We start from the raw sequence: 23,628 nt of genomic DNA on the forward strand, positions 1-23,628 counted from the left end.
GGAAAGAATATTAAAAGAGGATGTATATACGTATGTGTAACTGAGTCACTTTGCTCTACAGAAGAAATTAAGACAACATTGAAATCAATTGTACTTCCATGAAAAAAAAAGAAACAGACACAGAACAAACGTGTTACCAGTGGGGAGAGGAAAACAGGGGCAGGAAAGACAGGGGTAGGCGATTAAGAGATAAAGCTGTTAAGTATGCAATAAACAGTGCGAGGATATATTGTGCAACACAGGGAGTATAGCCAGTATTTTATAGAGCTTTAAAGAGAACATAACTTTTAAAAATTGTTCATCACTGTGTTGTACACCTGAAACTTTCACATTTCACATCAACCACGTTGCTGTTGTTCCGCCACTAAGTTGTGCTTGACACTTCACGACCCCACGGATGGCAGCACGCCAGGCTTCCCTGTCCTTCCCTGTCTCCCAGAGTTTGCTCAGACTCATGTCCGTTCAGTCAGTGATGCCACCTAACCATCCCATCCTCAATATACCATACTCAACTATACTCAATTTTAAAAGAAAAGTAGCAGTTGCTTTTTGAAAAAAAAAAAAAAAAATTCTCTTTAAACTCAAACAACATTACTTATAAAAACTTGTTTTACTGTACTGACCCACATTCAAATTACCAGATAAACGTTTCCTGTAGAATGCGGCCTGTGCAGAAAAGTGACAGGGCCGTTAGTTCCGGTTTGGCCACGTGATGCAGGGCATCGTGGAGGGTCTATCATGTTCAGCGGGGAGCTGAGGGTCAAAGGCCACTGCTGTCAGGCTAGGTTCTTTCTTCTTTCACCCAAGAAGTCATAGGTCTGCTCGGAAATGTCGAAAGGTTCATGGACCCCCTCTGGCGACAGCAGAACCTGGAGGGCGCCCTCATTTTCCTGGTTTTGCTTGAGGAAGTCGGCGATGCCCTTCCACCGGGCAGCCTCAGTCTCCTCCTCTGCCCATCGAGACGGGGGCAGGAGCGCAGAGTGCAGCAGAGGGAGCACGCAGTCGTGGTAAACCAGCAGGAACACCGCCTTCAGGAGCTCCCTGTCTCCCTGGGAAAACACCCGCAACAGCAGTCACTGCGAGCGGACCCAGGCCGTTACTTCTCAAGCATTACATTCTAGGGATTCTGCAAACTAGAAGCTGTCGAGGGAGAGGGTGGGATGGAGGTGCCAGGGATGCCTGGCAGGTAACGGGCTCTGAACCAGCTGTTCAGTCAGGACGTGGACACAGCAGGAGTCACCTCGGGGACAAACGAGAGGTTCTCTCTGAGGGTCTGAGAGGGACTCCTTGAAGCCAGGGCGCCCACCGAGCTCCACTGAGGATCTCGCACATTCCATCAAGGAGACTGGGGCACTGGAGTCTAATTCTGGGGACAAGGGGGCGGTTCCAGGTAAGACACAGTGCAAAGCCCGCTGGAGCACTGAATCAGCTGAGGGTGTTACAGGAGAAGGGCAGCAAGGGCCCTGCCTGAAATCCAGAGAAGGAGCCCAAGGAGTAAACGGTGTGTCGTCAACCCCACCTCCCCCGGAACAGGAGCCAGATGGCATCCCAAGGGCAGGCAGCCCAGCTCCACAGCTCAGGTGGGCACTGTAGGGAGGCAGGCGGTTTGGGATACGACCCCTCCAGGGGGAGCTGGAGAGGCCGCTTCTGCAGGCCCGAGGCCCAGCACCTGTCCACTACCGACCGAGAGCAGCATTAAAGCTGCCAATCTGGGTGGAATGGAAGCTCAAATGAGGATACAATATATACACCTTTTTTTTCTTTCAATTTTTAGTGTCTTTCTTTATTCTCCCATGTTCCTTGAGGAAAAAGTCCAAAAACCATGGACCGTGGGCCCCATGCAGCCCACCTCCATCTCTCTTTATAAACAGTCTCGTAGAACCAGCCCTACTCGGGTGTTTAATACTGCCTGTAGCTGCCTTGCATTACAAAGGCAGAGCTGGGTATTTGAGACAGAGAGCATGTGGCCCGCAAAGCCAAAAATATTTACTCTCTGGCCCTTTACCAAAAAGGTTTGTCAGTCTTGGACTGGAGTAGTCAAGCCGCTGCACACCGATCGCTGCAAGTCAGTCTGGTAACGACACGCGCTGGGCCACGGACGCACAGTCACGCGCGCTCCCAGTGTGAGGCGCAGCGTATGCCGATTTTCCTTACTTCTCCGCACCTGATGTGGACTTTGAGAGCTAGGGATTTTTTTTTTTTTTTTAATGAGAGTAATTTGATAGGCAGCTGGAACATTTTGGCTTAGGAACTTCCCCTCAATTCAATAAAACTCAGTGGTCTGACTCTCTCGGTAAATGTCACATTGCACTTGAAAATACGTGGGGTTATTTTCAAAGATTTTTGGTATTGATTTCTAATATAATTCCACAGTTAGAAACATAAGAGAACAGAGTCTGTATGATTTCAATACCTTAAGACCATCAAATTTTTGTACTTGCTTTATGTCTCTGGATATGTTCCAGTGTCTCCTATAGTCTATGGGAAGCTGAATAGAATTTGTAGCCTACTGTTGTGGGAAAATTGTATACCTCTTAATTACATTGAATTGGTTCATGGTGTCTTTCAGGTCTACTATATCCTTCTACTTTCCTGCATATTCATTCTATTAATTTTTGAGAGCTTGATATTGAAAACACCAACTAAAAATCTTAATTTATCTACTTAAAAAATAACTATAATATACAGTGAAATTGTATGTAACTTTGCTCTATATTTCCAAGTTTCCTGTAAATGTGTTATCACACTTTCATAATTTAAAAAATAAAAAAGAAACAGGAAAAAAAAAATCTCCCCAAGGAACATGGGAGAAGATAAAGACACTAAAAACTGAAAGGAGAAAAAAAAGTGTGTCTGAAATAACTGTGTTGATCAAGTATTTTTTTTTAACGCTTAGAATCGATCACCCGTGCCCTTCTTCGAAGGAGTCTTTGGAACCATAATAACATGGTTGAATTGTCAACAGGGATTATGAGTATGGCTACTCCAGCTCAAGAAGACATGTGATTAGGCCGTGTAGTGAACACAGAGCACGGAACTGTGAAGTTCGGGGCGGACCGTCATGTTACCTTCTCTGATCTTTTTAACGTACTCTCTTTCTCAGCCCAGGAACTCTAAAAAGCAAACAGAAGTACTAGATTAATCTGAGTATTCACAGGTCTTTGCCACATCTCTGTAAGTAAGCTTAAATCAGGGTTAAACATGATGTATAGGTCTGGCACACGTAAGAAGTAGGTCTCTAGTGAGGCATCAAGTCCTAAGGACCCAGAACCAGATGGAGTAGGCGGGATGGATCAGCAAGCGATCCTTCACAAGCTACAAGTCAGAACTAACTTAACACGTTTCCCTGGTGGCTCAGTGATAACGAATACGCCTGCCAACACAGGAGTGCAGGAGACAGGGGTCCAATCCCTGCCGTGGGAGGATCCCACGTGCCCGGACCCACTGAGCCTGCGCACCACAGCTCCTGAGCCTGTGTCTGCAGCCCAGGAGCCGCAGCCACTGAAACCCGTGCACCTGGAGCCTGTGCTCGGCAGCAGAGCCGCCACTGCCGCGAGGAGCTCGGGCGTTAGAGGGTGCTGCAGTCAGAGAACAGCCCCTGCGCACTGCGGCTAGAGAAAGGCCCATGCAAGCACCCCGCCCAGCCAAAAATAAACAAGTAGGCAAAATGAAAAACTAAGAACAGAGTCGGTGAAACGCTAACACGTCCATACAAGTGCACCAACGTAGCGCTTGAACAGTAAGATATCACTAAGCTTTTAAGGTGAGACAGTCACGAAAACAGAAGACTCTGCCAACGCCATGCTTTTGTACAGCTGTATCTGCTGAGGTGAGGAAATGGCCAGGGAGAGACAGAATGAAGGGCAGGCTCCCCTGGGGGCTCAGACAGTAAAGAATCCCCTGCAGTGCAGGGGACAGGGGCTCTATCCCTGGGTCAGGAAGATCCTCTGGAGAAGGGAATGGCCACCCACTCCAGTGTTCTTGCCTGAAGAATCCCATGGCCTGAGGAGCCTGGCGGGCTACAGTCCATGGGGCCGCAAAGAGTCAGACACGGCTGCATGACTAACACTTTCACTTTCACTTGCAAGTAAATATTTCTAATCTGTGCACAAGGTTTCAGAAAAGTGTCTTTAAAGAAATAAAACACCCGGAGTTCAACTAGCCCCATGAAAGTATGAAATGAAGACCTTCTGGGGCCCAGCAGGCCTCCACCATGACACATACTACCTACCCTGAGTGCATCCATTATGTCTGACTCCTCCAAGAGCCTGGGGAAGGTGGCCAGCACTGGATTACTAATTAAATCTGAAATGCAAAAGAACGGGAAGGATTTTATATAAGCTTCACCCAATGCAACTTACGGCAATAGACACACAAATATTCATTCAGATTGAAATTCCTGTGCCAGATGATTTGCTGGTTACACACTCTGCCCACTCCAACCTCTTGGGGGCTGGAAGCTGTCCCCGCCTCATCCCCACCTGTCTCCACATCCACAGCCCGGGGGTTCTGAAATGAGCCTGGTATCAAGTAGAGCCTTCAGGATGGGAGTAAAGTGGCTCTGAACAGAGTAAGACTGGAAAATCCTGATTTTCTTTCTGTGTTTTTTTTTTTTTTCCTACCTCCCTTTCCTCCTCATGACTGAACTGTGGTGTGGTAAGAAGAATCTTCCAATTACAAGGCACCCATGCTCTTGGAAGGCTGAGCGGGAACCAGGAGGCACCAAGGTAAAGGTGGCAGAGGGCGGGCAGGTCAGGCCTGACTCCAGTTCCCCGCTGCTTGGGGAGGACCTCAGCCTGGGGCCAACAGACGGTGCTGGTGATGCTGAAAGGGCTCGGGAGATGGCCGTGCGCCTACATACTATGCAGGAGAATACTGATATTTCACAATCAATGAGGTGCGTGCCAAGACGCACGCCAGGAAGGACACTCCACAAACGGCCAGGGCAGTGGCTTCAACAATCTAGTGTTCTCAGTTGAGAAAAATCCTTCCTCTAGGTCTTACTAGGCTTATTCGGATGCTCAGATCCAAATAAAGTCAACAATTTTGAGTAGCCTTCTTACCTATTAAAAAACCTAATAAGCCTTACCCTCTTTAAGGCGTCATGTCATTCAGGAAGTTTTTCCAGAGGCACCGAAACAAATTCAAAGGCGTGTGGTGACCGAAAGGCTTAACCTGTGCCTCCTTCAGAGTTGCAGTCATTCCTTGAGGAATGCTGGTGCTTCTCTGAGTCCCATTTCTCCTTGCCTACCCAGGTAGTGCGTCTCCGGGAGAGAACTCGTGTCTAAGCGCGAACTCTGTTTGTCCACGAGTGCTAAGCCACCCTGGGGTTCTCTCTCCTTACTCTATTCCAGGCACACTGGCCTGCTTTCAATCTCAATTCCTCCAGTGCACTCAGCACTTTCTTGCCTTGGGTCTTCAGACGTGCTGGTCCTTCTAGCCAGAAGGGACCCAAGCCCACCCATGTCCCCTGTATGTCTCACTCCTGTCTCAGGCCTTGTCTTACATATTCCTTGCTTGGAAAAGCCTTCCTCCATTGCACACATTAATTCAGGTTTTCCTGGTGTACGCTCTTGCTGTGTATTTCCCTTCAGAACATTTAAGGTTAGAAAGGATTATTCACATAGTTTTGTGTTTGAAGTTTGTGGCTCCAGCAGGATAAGGACGACAGTGCCCGTCTCATTCACGACAGGGCCCCGGTGCATAGTACCCACTCGATAAAGAGTATCCAATATAACGAAACGTTTTTAGAGGCAGTTCTTACAACACATGCCAATCTCTGACCAACTGCAATCATGCATGACAACTCACTGATTTTTTTTAAAGTTACTTTTTAACATTTTACTGGGGAAGAGTTTCAAGCTGACGGAAAAAGCTGCAATATAGAACCCCTGAATACCTCTCACTTGGTCTCACCAATTTTACTGATGTTTAAACTTTTTGCATTAAAACCAGTTATCTGGGGGTAATTTGTTCTCTTCCCAAAAAGAGGACATGTATACCAAACACCCAGGAAAAACATTATTAAAGACATTAAGGGAAAGATATGATTATATACGAAATCTGGATCTCAAGTCTCCAGAATTTAAGATGCGAAAAGCGAATGTGGTAAAGAACAGAACGCACACGGAACGCAGGGCGCACGCTGAGCAGGAGACTCGGCATATGAAGCCACTGGCGGCCCCTGGTGCTCTCCTGAATATTTCACCCCAGCTGTCACCACCAGAAGCAGAAGACACAGGCTGGCAGAGGCCACGTTCACTCAGGGCATGGGGCACTGTTACAAGGAGGGGAACGCCAAAGACGTCTCACCTGCACTGTTCAGGCTCATCCTGTCTTTCAGGAGAACATCTCCAAGGATCTGGCGATAAAATATCAACAAATGAACGCAGCACATGCTTCCGATTAATGTTTCTGGTAGTAGACTATTAAAGAAGAAAGAATACATTGTTTAATGTACCCATTAAACAGTCCCCTATGATCCAACCTAGGGTGCTGAAGCTGAAGCTCCAATACTTTGGCCACCTGACACAAAGAACTGACTCATTGGAAAAGACCCTGAAGCTGGGAAAGGTTGAAGGCAGGAGGAGAAGGGGAAGACAGAGGATGAGATGGCTGAAGGCATCACCAGGTCGATGGACATGAATTGGAGCAGGCTCTCGGAGCTGGTGATGGACAGGGAAGCTGGGTGTGCTGCAGTCCATGGGGTCCCAAAGAGTCGGACATGACTGAGCGACTGGACGTGACTGAACTGAACTGACTGTGCTTTTTAAATGTATACTCATCACTCTAATGAAGAGTACTGAGTTTGGCTTAATTATTGAAAAGAATGTTAAGGAAAATTTCCTTAATGTTAAGTATAAGTTAATGTTATATAAATTAACTATAACATTAACTATAAGTTGGCCACGTTAAACTTCAAAAATCTTTTATGTCTATGTATATTTTTAATTTATATAGCATATAAAAATATATACTATTTATATAAATATATAGTATATTTCAAGTCACAACTTTGAGTTACACTTTCTGTTCCACATTTGCATATACAGCCATGTCAAATGTCAAATAGAAAATAAGAGTCATCAATTAGAAAGAACGGGACTAGTCAGCTGTGAGTTTTAACAAAGCCATCTTGCCACCCCCACCCGATGCAATGAATGCAGAGGAAACATGAGCTCAGGCTTTTTGCAGTGCTGGGTGGGACAGGGGAGGGTGCGACAGATCAGACCGAGCTCTCACTTAGCTACTTCCCAGCCATGTGCTTTGGAGTTAATTTTATCCTTGAGTTTTGGTTTCTTCATTTGTAGAATACAGACAGTCATGCCTGCATTTCAGGTTACTAAAGGGATTAAAATGAGGTAAATGTGGAAAGCTTAAGGGAATGCCTGGTACATAGTAAGTGTTCGAGAACAAAAAACTTTCAATATTGAAGGTAAGTTGATATCAGTTTTATTTTTTTATTTTTTTTATTATTTATTTATTTATTTTTTTGATATCAGTTTAAAATAGACCGTAAGAACTTTAGGATGTTGTATGTAATTTTCATAGTAACCACAAAGAAAAAAAATCTTTACACAAAAGGTAATGAAAAGGGATCACTGTGAAAAAATCAATTAAAAACAAATGATGGCAGTAAGGAGGAAAAGAGGGACAAGAAGAAAAAACTTAAGGTGTACAGGAAATGGATAACAAAATGCAGCTGAGCCCTTCCCCATTAGCAATTACTTTAAATGTAAGTGGGTTAAACTCCTCAGTCCAGAGACACAGATTGGCAGAATAGATTGTTTTAAAAGTAGGATCCAACTGTATTCTATCTACAAGAGACCCACTTTAGATGTAAGGACATTCATAGGTTGAAAGTAAAAGGACAGTTAAAGATACTCCGTGCAAATAGTAAACAAAGAGAGAAGACACACTGCTCAGAGATACTGATATCAGACAAAACAGACTTTAAAACCAAAAGCTGTTATAAGAGACAATGAAAGATGTTATATGAAGGTAAGAGGGCCAATTCATTAAGAAAACATAGCAATTACAACCGTATACAATAAACATCAGAGCTCCTAGATATATGCCATGACCACCAACAGGAGTGAAGAGAGAAAAAGACCCCAGTCACAGAGGAGACCTCAGGACTCCACCTCCAATAAGGGGCAGGACAGCCAGCGCACATGCTGCATCGCTGCAGGCGTGTCGGACTCTGTGAGACCTTGGGGACTGCAGCCTGGGACTGCAGCCTGCCAGGCTTCTCCTGCCTGGAGGACAGCCAGACAGATCAGTAGGGAAAGGGAGCCTGCACGCGCTGCAGACCAACTGTAACGGACAGGCATGCGCAGAACACTGCTTGGTAGCAGAATACACATTTTCCTCAAGTGATCAAGGAACATTCTGCAAGACAGCCATATGCTGGGCACAAAATAAGTCCTAACAATTTAAAAGACAAATTATATAAAGTAGGCTTTCTTTTTTGCCTCCAAAGTATCTTTTCTGATCTCAATGGAATGAAGGCAGAAATCAACAGCAGAAGGAAAACTGGAAAATTCACAGCTATGTGGATATTAAACCTGGAGCCTGGGGCTTCTCTGCTGGTCCAGTGACTGAGAGTCTGTCTTGCAATGTAGGGAATGTGGGTTCAATGCCTGGTCAGGGAACTAAGACCCCACATGCTGAGGAGCAACTAAGCCCACGTGCCACAACTACTGGAGCCTGGGCCACAACTGGGGGGCCCACAGAGACCCCAGATGACAACGAAGATGCTGCAAGCATGACAGAGCCGAAGGGGCAATCTCAAAGCCGGACACCGGCTGCACACCAGGCTCTCAGTGGGGATATTGAGCACCGGAGGCAACCTTAGCAGACACTCAGGAAGACGTCCTGAGTCACTCCAAACATACATTTTCTAAGTGTTATTTTTAGAAACACACGAACTCTGTCACTAAGCGTGAAGAATGACCATAGAAGAAATCTCAAAAACCCGGCCAACAATGTGCTCTCTTCAAAGGGGAAGACGTCTTTGAGCTAAGAAAAACCACTTCACGTTACAGAGCAGATCTTACTTTCAGAAATTAATCCTTTATTCTAATTTCTAGGATGAGAATTTTAGAAGGGAAAGTTAATCACACAGCTAACATCCAGGCTTCCAGCCAGTTGGAAGAGAACAGAATGAATGTGACCCCCAGGGGGAGTTTCACATAATGTAGATAAGAAATCTTGACCACTCCGTAACCCTTGCATTTCTAGAAATCTCAAAAATGCAAGGTAGATTCTCTTAGCACACTTAAATTCATACACCACATTTGGCACACAGAGTCAGAAGTCATCTTTTTCCAACCCTGCTAAAATTCTGATCTTGTATATACCCGACCTAGATTTCAAGGACTGGCTGCAGAAAAACATGGCAGCTGCCTTGATGCCACCACATGCCTTCTCGTTCTCACGCTGTGATTCCCAAGGCTTTCCTGCCTCCCACCCTCTGCTCTGTGGCTCATGCGGGCAGCGTTTCAGATGCATGCCCAAACTCGTCTCATGCTGAAAAACAGCCATTAATTCTGCGAGGGGAAGGGGTGGAACCTTCCTTCCATTCTCCCCTCCCCTTCTCTCCCAGACCAGCCCGCTCCATCTGGCAGGCGCCGCAGCCAGCCTGTAGGAGAGGCCTTCAGCGCCCACTGTGTGGGCACTCCTTTCCTTCTGGCACCTCACCATGACACAAAGCAATGCTGCTGGCTCTTTATCAGAGTTTCCTTTAGGGAAATTCTTTGATTTTTCCCAAACCCAAGATGGCCAGAAAGCTCTAAGCTGAAGAAGTAAAGATATACCTTTCTGACCTCACACACAGACCAGCAGAAGTACCATAAACATGATAACAGGCCCCGGGCAAGTAACTTCCTGGTGCTTCCCTGGGGGCTCAGATGGTAAAGAATCTGCCTGCAGTGCAGGAGACCTGGGTTCGATCCCTGGGTCAGGAAGATCTGCTGGAGAAGGGAATGGCAATCCACTCCAGTATTCTTGCCTGGAGAACTCCATGGACAGAGGAGCCTGGCGGGCTTCAGTCCATGAGGCTGCAAATACTTGGATACGACTGAGCAACTAACACCCACAAGTGACACTACTATTTCCTTTATTTTTAGCAACAATACAATGGAAGTAAAGGAGAAAAAAAAGATGAGATACATCAAAAAGGCAAAGGAAAATAAATTTATAGCAAGTTTATACCCAGGCACATAGTCTACTCCCATAGACCAGGGTTTCTCAGGATTCAGAACCCACACGCACTGGGAGCCTGGGTCTAAATTTAGGGCTTTCCCTCATCAGGAGTTTAAAAACATGCCTTTGGTTTAGGATTTGACATGTACACATGGCTGTGTTTAAAATGGATAACCAACAAGGACTTACTGTAAAAAAAAAAAAAATTAAAAAATAATTTAAAAAATTAAAAGGCATAAAGCAGAGAGAGAGAAAAAGCATGCATTTGGTCAAATCGCATCAAGTTACATCCCATCAAAACACAGCTCCAGAATCAGAAAGCCAAGTCTTGGTGAAAGGCAAGGATCGGTTTGCTCTCTCTTTTGTCTCAGCTGAGGGTGTACACAATCACGGCTGCCTCTGTAAAAGGAGAGCCAGGCCCAGGATTCCAGTGCCGCTTCTCTGCTCAAGAAAATGAGTCCTGGCTTTCTCCGGGGGCTCAGTGGTGAAGAATCCGCCTGCCAATGCGGGCGACATGGCTTCCGGGAGGATCCCACGTGCAGCGGGGCAACTGAGCCTGGCTGCCACTACTGGGCTGTGCTCTAGAGCCCCGAAACCACGTCTGCTGAGCCCACGCCCCAGAGCCCTTGCTCTGCAACAAGAAAAGCCATAGCAATGAGCAGCCCAGGCACTGCGACTAGAGAAGAGAAAGCCCGTCAGCAAAGACGAGCCCGCGCGGCCAAACCCAGCCAAACAAACAGAAGGCGGGCCCACATCGGCTCACCTGCCCCTGACCCAGGGCACACTGCTGGCTGGTGAGAGGGCAGGAGGAAGCTGGCCCGCGAGGCTCCTGGGGAACCTGGGCACTGATGCAGATGATACCTGGGCTTCCTGCCCTTGGCTCTACCCACATCGGTGTATGGCCCTTGGCGTACCCCAAAAGAGTCCCTGTCCTTTCTGTTTCAGGCAGAGAAATCTGACTGAACAAAGATGAAGGTGTTTTTTTTTTTTTTTGCAGCATGTGGGACTAGTTCCCTGACCAAAGATAAACCTGTGCCTCCTGCAGCGGAAGTGTGGTATTTCAACCACAGGACTGCCAGGCAAGTCTCAAAAGATGGAGTTCTTAAGCACCGGGGAGTGGGGACAGAGGTGGGGTAGACTTTTGGAGCAGAGAAGGAGGTTGGCTATTGGCAGTGCGTGCGTGTGTGTGTGTGTGTCTCTTTGCAAACCCATGGACTCCGTCAGGCTCCTCTGTTCACGGAATTTTCCAAGCAAGAATACTGCAGTGGGTTGCCATGCCCTCCTCCAGGGCATCTTCCCCAGCCAGGGACAGAATCCACATCTCCAGCATCTCCTGCCTGGCAGGCGGATTCTTTACCGCTCAGCCACTGGGGAAGCCCCGTTGGTAACATTAATGCCTTCTTTTTCCACCCACTATGAGAGGCAGGTCAGGGAGAGGAGACTGAGCAGGGTTAGCCCCACCTCAAGGTCCACCTCCAGGGCGCACCTGAACCCAGCCTCTCACCTTGAACCCACAGCACAGCCCTTGCACCACAGCCCATGGCTCTGCAGCAAGGCCCGGGCCTCTGGCTTCTCCGTGCCCACGGCCTGTCTCTGGGACAGACTGCCTGAGGCCACAGTCCTACTGACAGGTCCCAAGGCCCACAGTGGACCCTACAAGGAGTGCACATTTCTGGATCCTGCAAGTCAGTCAGTCAGTAAGTTCAGCCGCTTAGTCGTGTCTGACTCTGTGATGCTGAACCACAGCACGCCAGGCTTCCCTGTCCATCACCAGCTCCCGGAGTTCACTTAAACGGATGTCCATTGAGCCAGTGATGCCATCCAACCATCTCATCCTCTGTTGTCCCTTTCTCCTCCTGCCTCCAATCCCTCCCAGAATCAGGCTCTTTTCAAATGAATCAGCTCTTCACATCAGGTGGCCAAAGTATTGGATTTAAGCTTCAGCATCAGTCCTTCCAATGAATATTCAGGACTGATTTCCTTTAGGATGGACTGGTTGGATCTCCTTGCAGTCCAAGGGACTCTCAAGAGTCTTCTCCAACACCACACTTCAAAAGCATCAATTCTTCGGTGCTCAGCTTTCTTTATAGTCCAACTCTCACATCCATACATGACTACTGGAAAAACCACAGCCTTGACTAGATGGACCTTTGTTGGCAAAGTAATGTCTCTGCTTTTTAATATACAGTCTAGGTTGGTCGTAACTTTTTTTCCAAGGAGTAAGCATCTTTTAATTTCATGCTGCAATCACCATCTGCAGTAATTTTGGAGTGCAAAAAAGTAAAGTCTGACACTTGCCAGGAGCCAGCGTGAGGAACTCCGCCCATGGCAAAGGTCATGAGGAAGGAGGCTTCGGCATACGCAAAGGCGGGATCGAGCCTCAGGAGACCCCCTGTTCCCGAGCATCTACCCCCCAAAAACCAGAGTGCCTACTTTACTATTTTATGCTCTCACCTACACCTCTGACTTTACGGGGGGCTGTTCCCCACCGGTTCTCTCGGAGAAGGAGTAAACTTGCAGCTCCAGTCAATAAAAATTCCTGGGCGTGACAGGAGTGTTTCGACTTACGAACTCCTCTGAAGGTTACCTAGCCTGCCTGTACAGGTTCGTCCGGCCACATGTGATTGTTTACAGCTTCCCACCCGTGAGAGGCACGAGATGTTTTAGACTTACTAAAGGCAGATTCTTTTAGGAAGTTAGAAATTATTAGTATAGTGGGTTGATTAGGAATTACATTGGTGAAGGGTTTTTCATTTGTGATGCCAATAATTGCTGCTAAGTTTCCATATTCCCTGCCCTGGGTGTGACAAGGGTGTCTCAGGTCAAACCTCTCTGCTGGCAGACTAGTTTGTGTGACATGATTATCCATACTCCTGCCACTACGCACATGATTGTTTACTACCTCTCAACCATAAACAGCATAGAGAGTTTGGAGTATTTTGAAAATCTTAATTAGCATAGGGCTTTTCTCATTGTTGAGTCAATGATTGCCGCCAGGCCTCCATATCCTTAGGCACCTGGGAATATATTAATGTATTTGGAATACAGAAAAGGAAATATAGTAGTTTTTGATGTTAGCAATACTAGACTTTTTGAGTTACTGAATTTTCTTTTGTTATAGACCACTGTACTTTGTTATAAATCACTGTGTCCTTGCTATGTAAAAATGTAACTTTATCACTATCTTAAGACGAAATAGATCTTAAGGGGAACATTGGTGAAGGGTTTTCATTTACTGGGCCAATGTTTGCTGCTAAATCTCCATATTCCCTGCTCTTATAATGAATATAACTAGCATATAGGAGAAATAAGTATTAACCTTTAAGATTAATCATGTTAACCTTAGGTTAAATAAATTCCTTTCTTAGTTGTAACCCACTACACCCTCACTCTATAGGAATGCAACTTTATCTGGTACCTTCAGAGGGTGGCGCCTGGTTTAAGAAAAAACACCCCTGGAAAAAATAAGTTTTCTGGTTAACTGACCGTTATCAGAAAGAAAGGGTCATAAAATATCAGCAGGCCTCATGGCCAGAAGATGATGTAAAACCCCTAAGACCTTTTTTTCATACATTTATGTGAAGCACCTGATTTTGATAAAGGTCAGGACTGCTGACCCCCCTGTGACTTTAAAATTTCCATTTGTCTCTATGTGTAACAAAGGGTATATAAGCAAACCTAAAAAATAAAGAAATCGGATCAGTTTCTGGAAAGACTGATTCCCCCATGTCATTCTTTCTTTCCCCTTCTGGCTGAATTCCCATCTGGAGCGTGGGTGCTCACCACGTCTACTTACTTGCCCTGGCTTCTAAGATCCATGAGACAGGGAGCCCAAGGCGGGGCACCCTCTGATATTCAAGCGGGTGCCGGTGGCCCAACGTAGATGGTGCAAATTCCTTGTTTTGGAGTTTTATTGGTATCCCACGTAATCCGTTTCTAATCTCTCTATATATCTGTAATTAAATAAGTTTTTTCCCAGGACGCTGATTCCGTCTGCCCTTCGAATTACCCTGGATCCACCGGGGCTGGACCCCGACAGACACTGTTTCCATTGTTTCTCCATCTATTTGCCATAAAGTGATGGGGCCGGATGCCATGATCTTCGTTTTCTGAATGTTGAGCTTTAAGCCAACTTTTTCACCCTCCTCTTTCACTTTCATCAAGAGGCTCTTTAGCTCCTTTTCACTTTCTGCCATAAGGGTGGTGTCATCTGCATATCTGAGGTTAGTGATATTTCTCCCAGCAATCTTGATTCCAGCTTGTGCTTCTTCCAGCCCAGCGTTTCTCATGATGTACTCTGCATATAAGTTAAATAAGCAGGGTGACAATATACAGCCTTGACGTACTCCTTTTCCTATTTGGAACCAGTCTGTTGTTTCATGTCCAGTTCTAACTGTTGCTTCCTGACCTGCATATAGTGTTCTCAAGAGGCAGGTCAGGTGGTCTGGTATTCCCATCTCTTTCGGGACTTTCCACAGTTTATTGTGATCCACACAGTCAAAGGCTTTGGCATAGTCAATAAAGCAGAAATAGATGTTTTCTGGAACTCTCTTGCTTTTTCCATGATCCAGCAGATGTTGGCAATTTGATCTCCAGTTCCTTTGCCTTTTCTAAAACCAGCTTGAACATCAGGAAGTTCACAGTTCATGTATTGCTGAAGCCTGGCTTGGAGAATTTTAAGCATTACTTTACTAGCGTGTGAGATGAGTGCAATTGTGTGGCAATTTGAGCATTCTTTGGCATTGCCTTTCTTTGGGATTAGAATGAAAACTGACCTTTTCCAGTCCTGTGGCCACTGCTGAGTTTTCCAAATTTGCTGGCATATTGAGTGCAGCACCGTCCCAGCATCATCTTTTAGGATTTGAAATAGCTCAACTGGAATTCCATCACCTCCACTAGCTTTGTTCATAGTGATGCTTCCTAAGGCCCACTTGACTTCACATTCCAAGATGTCTGGCTCTAGGTGAGTGATCTCACCATTGTGATTATCTGGGTCATGAAGATCTTTTTTGTACAGTTCTTCTGTGTATTCTTGCCACCTCTTCTTAATATCTTCTGCAGTTAGGTCCATACCATTTCTGTCCTTTATTGAGCCTGTCTTTGCATGAAGTGTTCCCTTGGTATCTCTGATCCCTTGGTGTCCCTTGGATCCTCAAAGTGGAGCCCAGTTCATGATGGTCCTCAGGGCTCTCTCTGGGCTCTGAGAGGAGAGTGGCGTGCACACAGAGATGAAACAAGGGGAGGCCAGGGACCACAGGTGGCAGGGCAGAGCTTTTACACCGGCAGGAAGACCTCTACCTTGAAATAACTTCACAAACATTTTTTGGATGCCTACTATGTTCTGCAACCAACAAGGGCCTCTATTCCTGAGGTCGGGGCTGAGGGCTGGGGGCCCTTTGAGAACCCAGTACACAGAAGAACATTAGCGGCTTTGGGAGAATGGGCCCATTGATCTGACCACTGCTCACCCAGTCAGATTGATCTAGATTGTAAAGCATATCTCCAAGCCAGTATTTGAAGCCAAAGAAACACTATTAAAAGCTGTACTTGAAAGATATGCTTGGAAGTGCTTTAGACTCTGGAAAGCTTATCAACCAGAAAAGCAGCAGGTGGTTAAAGAAGTAGGAAGAATGAGGCTGAACAGGATTCTAGCTTTCCTTTTACAAAGACCGCTCCTATGTTCCTGCTTCTTTTTTTATCTTGAAAAATAAAAACTGTCCAAGAAAAGATTGGCCAGAAAGGGGGAGTTTATAGGCTCTATGGACATCCGGGGAGGCGGGCAGGGTGGGGGGCAGCCAAGAGTGAATACTACCCATGAGTACACAATTAATGGTTGTTGAAAGATTGAACTGTTAACACTATCATTATAAAACACATTTCAGTACTAGTGATAAGAGCCAGGGATATTTAAACTGGGAGCATGATCTCAGGCGAGGAAAGCAACCACTCACAGAGAGCTCCAAGTCTCCCTGAGCCTGAGCATCCCCAGCAGTCAGCGTCCCGGCGGGCTGCCCGCCGCCTCCGCCCCCGTTCGCGAGCCACGCGCTCCTGCCCACCTCCTGCGCCCTGTGTCCTCCACAGCCCCACATCGTCACATGGCACCTCCTTCCAAACTTCAAAGCCCGATGTGAATTTCTCTGATCTTACCTGCTACACAGCACATCCTCGTGACAGCGCTGCTATCTGCTATTATATTTACATTTATCTGCACATATGATATTTACATTTATTCACACATATGACAAAACTAGGGCTTCCCTGGTGGCTCGCACAGTAAAGCGATGCAGCAGACCCGGGTTCGATCCCTGGGTCAGGAAGGTCCCCTGGAGAAGGCAGTGGCAACCTACTGTAGCATTCTTGCTTGGGAAATCCCATGGACAGAGGAGCCTGGCGGGCTATACAGTTCACAGGGTCACAAAGAGATGGATATGATTGATCCACTGAGTACACATGTGCCCATATGATAATGAGAGTAACAATCATTGTGATACTTACTGTGTATTACTGTGAGGCACTCACCATAAATACCAGGCAAATGCTTTATATGTTTTCATTTCCTTAAACCCCGTTAGAGCTTGATGGGCTTGATATCATTATGTCCATTTAAAAGACACAGACCTTGAGACCCTGAGAAAGGCGGTAAATGGCTTGTCCAGGAGACTCCTGGGTTGGACATGGATAGACCTGGGATGTTACCCATGTAAAAGCTCCCTAAGGAAGATGCAAACTAGAACCACCATGAGATACCACTGATCACTCATTAAAATGGGCAAAACAGAAAAAAACCAATCATACCAAAGGCTGTCAAGAATACTGGAGTAATTGGAACTCTCATACGTTGCTGGAGAGAGTATAGAATAGCCTGGTCATATTGGAAAACAGTTTGGCAATTTCTCATCAAGTTAAGCAAAGGCCAGATGATCCAGTAGTCTCACAAGAAAGGAAGATATAAGTCCACACACACACAAAAACTCTTATGCAAATATTTAGAGCAGCTTTGTTCATGATTGCCCAAACCTAGAAACAACCCAAATGGCTCCGAACTGGTGAATAAATAAACACACTGTGTATATCCACCAAGTGGAATCCTAGTTAGAACAAAAAGGAACAAACCACTGACACATGGGGCTTCCCAGGTGGCTCAGTGGTAAAGAATCCTGTCAATGCAGGAGACTGGGTTTGATCCCCGGGGATCTCCAAGATCCCCTGGAGAAGGCAATGGCACCCCACTGCAGTATTCTCGCCTGGAAAACCCCATGGACAGAGGAGCCCGGTGGGCTAGTCCATGGGGTCACCTGAGTCAGACACGACTTGGCGACTGAGCACGCAGGCACACGCTAACACATGCAACTGCAGGGCTGCATCTCCGTTATGCTATGCTAAATGAGGAAGCCAGACTCAAAAGGCTGTACCTTGTGTGACGCCATTAGCAGACCATTCCGGAAACGGTAGAACTGGGAGAAGAAAACTGATCGCCTGTTGCCTGAGACCAGAGCCAGAGATCTGATTACAAAGGGGCGTGAGATCACTCTTCCGAGTGACAGAAGCAGTCGTTATCTTGGTTGTCTGCTAGCTACACGACTGTATACACTTGTCACGACTCAAAGAACTTAAAGTAAGAGGGGCAAATGTTACTTGCGTGTGAATCAGACCTCAATAGACCTGACATTTAAAAAAGTTCCCCAGGGAATTTCCTGGCAATCCAGTCGTTAGGACTCTGAGCTCTCACTGCTGAGGCCACGAGTTCAATCCCGGGTCTGGGAACTATGATCCCACGAGCCATGTGGTGTGGCCAAAAAAAAAAATTCATGATGATTTTTTTAAGAAAGTTCCCCAAAGTTCCCTAAGGGAAGGATCATGGATGATAAGCCCTGCTTAGTCAAAAGCTTCTGTACTACTTTGGACCACGTCTACCATTTGTACTAACTGGTAAACTGAAGAGTAAGTTAATCTGAAACGTATTATTATTCCATTTCCCTACTGATCCTTGGCTGAAGAATCAGTGAGGGGAAAACAAACAAACAAACAAACTAACTAACAAACAGTGACTGAGCAGGAAGAGAAGCTGGAAGCAGAGAAGGTCCATAAATTCTGAATGAGCCCAAGTTCGCCAGACAGGTAACAGCGGGTACTAACCTTAGCGTGTTCCGTGATCTTCTGTTCAAAGATCTCAGTTTGACTAGAAGTTGAGGCTGCCTCCTCATTGTCATCAACTGATGGAAAACACTACCATGTGCTTTTAAAAAAGAAAAAATAAATATCAAAACTTAGTGCTTAGGCAGTGAATGTGATAAAACAGTATTTTACATAAAATTTTATAATAGAAATAAGACAAAGTTTTTTCAGCACCAGGAGCACTGAATTGTATGAAAGGCAGCAGCTGCCCATACACCCTAAATGAACTAATGAAGTACGATATGCCCTAAAGACCTTCAGAGGTCTTACCTGATAGCTCAGCTGGTAAAGAATCTGCCTGCAATGCAGGAGACCCCAGTTCGATTCCTGGGTCAGGAAGATCCCCTGGAGAAGAGGTAGGCTACCCATTCCAGTATTCTTGGGCTTCCCTTGTGGCTCAGCTGGTAAAGAATCTGCCCACAATGTGGGAGACCTGGGTTTGATCCCTGGGTTGGGAAGATCCCCTGGAGAAGGGAACACCTACCCTCTCCAGTACTCTGGCCTGGAGAATTCCATGGACTGCATAGTCCACGGGGTTGCAAAGAGTGGGAAATAACTGAGCCACTTTCACTTTCATTTTCAAAGACCCTCAGAAGGTTCCCAACTGGCCAACCCCTGGAGCTGCCACTACGGCAGATTCTTAGCATCATTCTGCCAGATTACAGAGGAGAGGGGAGTCTAAAAAGCATCTCTGACTTCAAGCAGAACTAACTGTATCCCAGACCCCAGGACCTTCCTGTTCAAAGATGGTGGGGCTGGCATTGCTGCATGTCCTAAATCATGAAACAAGGAGACGGCTGTCTGAGGAGCCAGAGGGGAGTTTCAGATCTGCCAGGCTCTGAGATCCGAGAGGCAAGTACCATAAATGTTTGCCTGACTCTCCATGTTCCCATTATCTAGCACATCGCCTGGTCAATGGACACATCGAGAGACGCTCAGTGCTTTTAGAGGGCAGCCTGGCATGTATCCCAGTGACCGAGCAATAGGAAATCACTGAACTGGCCTGTTCCGTCAGTTCTGAGGCCGTGTGCTCAATGAAAAGGAACCAATACAGGGTCCTTACGCTTCCTAATCTCCCATGTTAAAGTCTCACACGTGCTACCGAGGAAATAGAAAGATTGAGATTTTCATATCAAATGACATACGTTTAAAAATGTGAATTCAGGTGAAAAGCGTTAGGCTTTTTAGACTGTAGCTGTCTTCTCTGATGCATCGTCTGCTTGTTTAATCTTTAAGGAAAGGGAAGAAAGCAACAGAAAGAAAGTGGTACCTCTCCTGGATACTGAAGGGTCCACTTCAACGCCTTTTTCATAGGGGGTGCCTCCGTTCAAGAAGAGCTTGTAAGTCCTACAAAAGAAAAGCACGGTGTGCATGCGGCGCTGCCACAGTGGAGGCGGCGGGGGAGCATCATTTCAGCACAAGCACATCCACAGACATTTTATTTACGCCTCATTCACTGGTAAATGAGGATGCAAGCTGGTATCCTTCCCTAGGGTTATCCTCTCAGTAAACTGAGTCTCCTTCTTAACTATGAACTATAGAAAATACATTTTCCGCATTAAAGTGAGAAAGATTAACTGATGTCATTTTGAGACTTTAATGACTTGTGCCATTTAAATGTCTTTTTCAAAAGTTTTGAATCATCATTGGAAATAAAGCTGTTATGAATTTATACTACTTTTAAAATGCAAAAGTAACATGTAGATTGTTGTAAAAACTTCAAATGACATAGAAACAATCAATAAAACCCCGAAAACTCCCTCCCTGTCCTTTCCCGCCTAGCTTGGTAAGCCCCTTGTCCTATCTTTTTCTGTACAAATTATTTTAAAACAAATTCATACACACAATAAATCTCAAACTGACACACATTTCCTTCTAAAGTTGCTTCTTTAACCCTGTGGCACCGCCTCCCCACTTCTGTCCCCAGAGACAACCTCCAGGAACAGTTTCCACAGGCACACAAGCATAGCGCTCTGTGAAAAGAAGGGGGGTCAGCACACATGTGGTTCCACACCTTGCCGGTTTCAGCTAATAACACACACTGGAGATGTTTCTGCATCAATACCCAGGCCTCCATCTCATTAAAAAAAATAGTTTAAGACTTTAAGAAAGATTGGATAGATGCACTTTTCCCTCCCAGTAAGCACAACTAAAAACCCTGAACATTATTAAAAACAGAAAAACAAAAAGCCCACAGGAAGCCTGGGCTTCTACATCTACAGGCAGTACTGGGTTAGGGGGTGAGGGGTGATAGGTGCCCGCCCCCTCCCACCAGAGTGCCATCAGGAGGATTTTTACCTCTGTTCTGTGGTAAGGTCACGCCCACCCCTGTGGGGTCAGTAGAGGAGGAAGGGGGCAGCATTATCTGAATTAAACCTCTGGGATAGGAACTATTATAATCCCATTTTAAAACTGGGGGATAGTGAAGCTTGGAGACATTAAAGCACCCGTTGACAGTTACACGGACAGAGTCCAGGCTATGGCCCTGAATTCTATCATTCCAAATCTAGGGTCTCCATCATCATCCTACTGACTGCCCATCTGCATCCCTTCTGTGAGTTTCTTGTTTATATCCTAGACTTAGACTTGTGTGTGTGCACCCACTTTCAAATTTGGATTCTCTTCTTAGTTTTTGAGAGCTCTTCTTATATTAAAGATAATAATCTTGTGACTGTTAAATACTGGATATATTGCAAATACATTATAAACATTTGCTTTTGGTCTTAAATTTTAAATTTGTTTACAGTGGCTGCTGCTACAATTTCCACTTACCACCTATAGAAGAAAGGTGGAGTCACAGAGACCTGGGGACCCCTCACCTAGCTTTCCCACTCTTTAGTGAGAATTAGGCTCTATCTGGGGCTTCCCTGGTGGCTCAGCAGTAAAGAATTCATCTGCAATGAAGGAGACTTGGGTTCAAACCCTCAGTCAGGAAGAGGCCCTGGAGGAGGGCATGGTAACCCACTCCATGTTCCTGCCTGGAGAAGCCCACGGACAGAGGAGCCTGGTGGGCCACCGCCCACGGGGTCGCAGAGTCGGACAGGACGGAGGTGGACTGAGCGCGTGTACACGCAGGCTCCATCCCGGCACCGTGAAGTGTGCTAATACCACAGGGAACTGCTGAAGAAGCATTCTCGGCAGACGACTGGGGCAAACATCCTTAAAGTACCTTTGCTCTGTGCGCCATTCTCCCCTCCCAGGGTGAGATCACGTGCGCTGTTGTCATATTAAGGTGGAAGTGAAAGTGGTAGTCGCTCAGTCATGTCTGACTCTTTTGCAACACCGTGGACTGTAGCCTGCCAGGCTCCTCTGTCCAGGAGATTTCCCAGGCAAGAATACTGGAGTGGGTAGCCGTGCCCTCCTCCAGGGGATCTTCCCGACCCAGGGATTGAACCTGGGTCTCCTGCATTGCAGGCAGATTCTTTACCACTTGAGCCACCAGGGAGCCCCCCAAAGAACACTAAAATCAACATTAAGAAGCCCTCTCCCATCAAGTTACTGAAATGTGAAACCTCTGGAAACCTGAGGTGTCTAGATTCTAAAAAATGAATTTCCACAAAATTATCCACTTGGAGGGAATATGTAAACCCAACTTACTTTGCTGGAATAGGAATTCCAGTGGCGTCAAAAAGTTTCAGAAACACCCAGCCACAGCTCAACTCTCCTCTTTCACCAGTGGACTAGAAAATAAAACTGGGTATGAACCTTCATGTCTGAATCAGTCAAACCTATAAGCACATACCAAGTTCTCCTAAAAGGAATAAAACTAGAATTTGCCTTTAGAACCAAAAAGTTCTTCACAAGAAAACAAAGGGAAAGCCGGGGAGGCCCGCTGGACTTGCAGGGCAGATGGTAAAGGCAGGGTGTCAGGTGAAGATCTTACCTTGTTAAGTCGCTCCTGAAAAACCCTAAGCCTGACGCTAGGACGACTGCTGCTGTTGCTTCTTGAGTGATACAAATATGCTGGGAAATGATCCCAGATCACATCAACGCTACGTGCAAGCAGGAGGCTTTGGGCCTCAGTGAGAAATGGAATGAGTCAATTGAGTCACTGAAGGGGCTCCCTGCTCAGAACCTCACCCCCTGCCCCCATCAGTCGTCAGAGGCCAGTGCATTCACCTGGGGGTCCCGCTCCTCGCTCCTGTCCTACACAGCAACACTCACGGATGAATGTGCCTTAAAGCAATGCAAGGGCCAGGACCTCCCTGGTGGCGCAGCGAGAACCTGTCTGCCAACGCGGGGGACATGGGTTTGATCCCTGCTCCGGGAAGATTCCATATGCCACGGAGAAACTGAGCCCGTGCGCCCCCACCACTGAGCCCAGGCGCTGTAGCTACTGAGCCCGGGCTCCGCAACAAGAGGAGCCGCCCAGTGAGAGACCGGTCACCAAACGAGGAGCAGCCCCGCCCGCAGCACCAGAAATAAACAATGAGTGAGTTAGTTTTTAAAAAAGAAATGAAAGGACAGCGTAACACCATTAATGGAATTTAACAGCCGGCTCTCCGGGTTGCCATGAAGCCCAGCACACATACCACACCTGTGAAGCTATTATTAAAATATGGAAACATGTTACCACAGACCCACATCCACTGATTCAGGAGTTTATATGATGTAAGTTAATCCAAGTTTCCGATGTTCCTTTAATAAAATGACCTCTCTGCCAGGTCCTTTTATTAGAACCCCCATTTACAAGGTTAAGGGCACTCTGACCCTCAAGGACAGAGGTACAGCTCTGTGCTGGAAAGCCACTGAGCATCTATCACTTCCTGTAAAGTCCCATCTTCCTCAAATCTTCATTCTTACAAAGCACTGGAGTTCACTCCAGCTAAAAATACAAAGACTTGCTTTAAACGCTGCTGAAAAAGCCACATCATAAAAAAAAAAATTAGAATCACTGCCATTCCCGTTCCTCAAGAGGTTAATATTCTATTACACAGAAAAGTCTCAATTATTGTTACTAAGAACAGACATTTAGAAAAAAACTTCCCTTTTGACTGATAATCAGAAAGCTTTATCTTTCAAGTGACATACATTGCGAATATAAGAAATTCCAAGTTCAAATAATATCCCAAGATCTGGAGAGGAAGAATTGGATCTGATGAAACAGTCGCCATCAAGCAGGCAGGGCAAGATGCCAGTAACCTGAAACAAAGCAGAAAACGGAGGTTACTAAGAAACAAGGAGAACGGAGCGGGGAGAAACACCGAGGTCCTGCTGTCGGGCAGGGCGCCCGAGTCACTGCCCTGT

At 46.2% G+C, this 23,628-nt stretch overlaps 1 protein-coding gene and 1 long non-coding RNA gene across 9 annotated transcripts in view; one reads left to right on the forward strand and one right to left on the reverse strand.

Moving 5' to 3' along the window:
- Positions 1 to 227: 227 nt before the first annotated feature.
- NPHP1 (nephrocystin 1) overlaps positions 228 to 23,628 on the reverse strand; it is a 68,049-nt gene continuing 44,648 nt past the window's right edge. For all 8 annotated transcript variants that reach the window (XM_060413980.1, XM_012173874.5, XM_012173875.5 and 5 more), the window contains 8 exons: positions 23,413 to 23,523; positions 21,979 to 22,061; positions 19,652 to 19,728; positions 18,343 to 18,442; positions 6,313 to 6,425; positions 4,232 to 4,305; positions 3,069 to 3,113; positions 228 to 1,049 (listed from right to left, as the gene is read on the reverse strand). In XM_060413980.1, the coding sequence (XP_060269963.1) occupies positions 777 to 1,049; positions 3,069 to 3,113; positions 4,232 to 4,305; positions 6,313 to 6,425; positions 18,343 to 18,442; positions 19,652 to 19,728; positions 21,979 to 22,061; positions 23,413 to 23,523 (876 nt within the window). In that variant the 3' untranslated portion in view covers positions 228 to 776. The remainder of the gene's footprint in view (positions 1,050 to 3,068; positions 3,114 to 4,231; positions 4,306 to 6,312; positions 6,426 to 18,342; positions 18,443 to 19,651; positions 19,729 to 21,978; positions 22,062 to 23,412; positions 23,524 to 23,628) is intronic.
- On the forward strand, positions 4,302 to 6,895 carry LOC132659605 (uncharacterized). The gene is made up of 2 exons (XR_009600192.1): positions 4,302 to 4,727; positions 6,492 to 6,895. It is a non-coding gene; the product is annotated as an uncharacterized LOC132659605 (long non-coding RNA).

The sequence above is a fragment of the Ovis aries genome, chromosome 3 (genome assembly GCF_016772045.2).
Source record: "Ovis aries strain OAR_USU_Benz2616 breed Rambouillet chromosome 3, ARS-UI_Ramb_v3.0, whole genome shotgun sequence".
NCBI classification, from domain to species: Eukaryota; Metazoa; Chordata; class Mammalia; order Artiodactyla; family Bovidae; genus Ovis; species Ovis aries.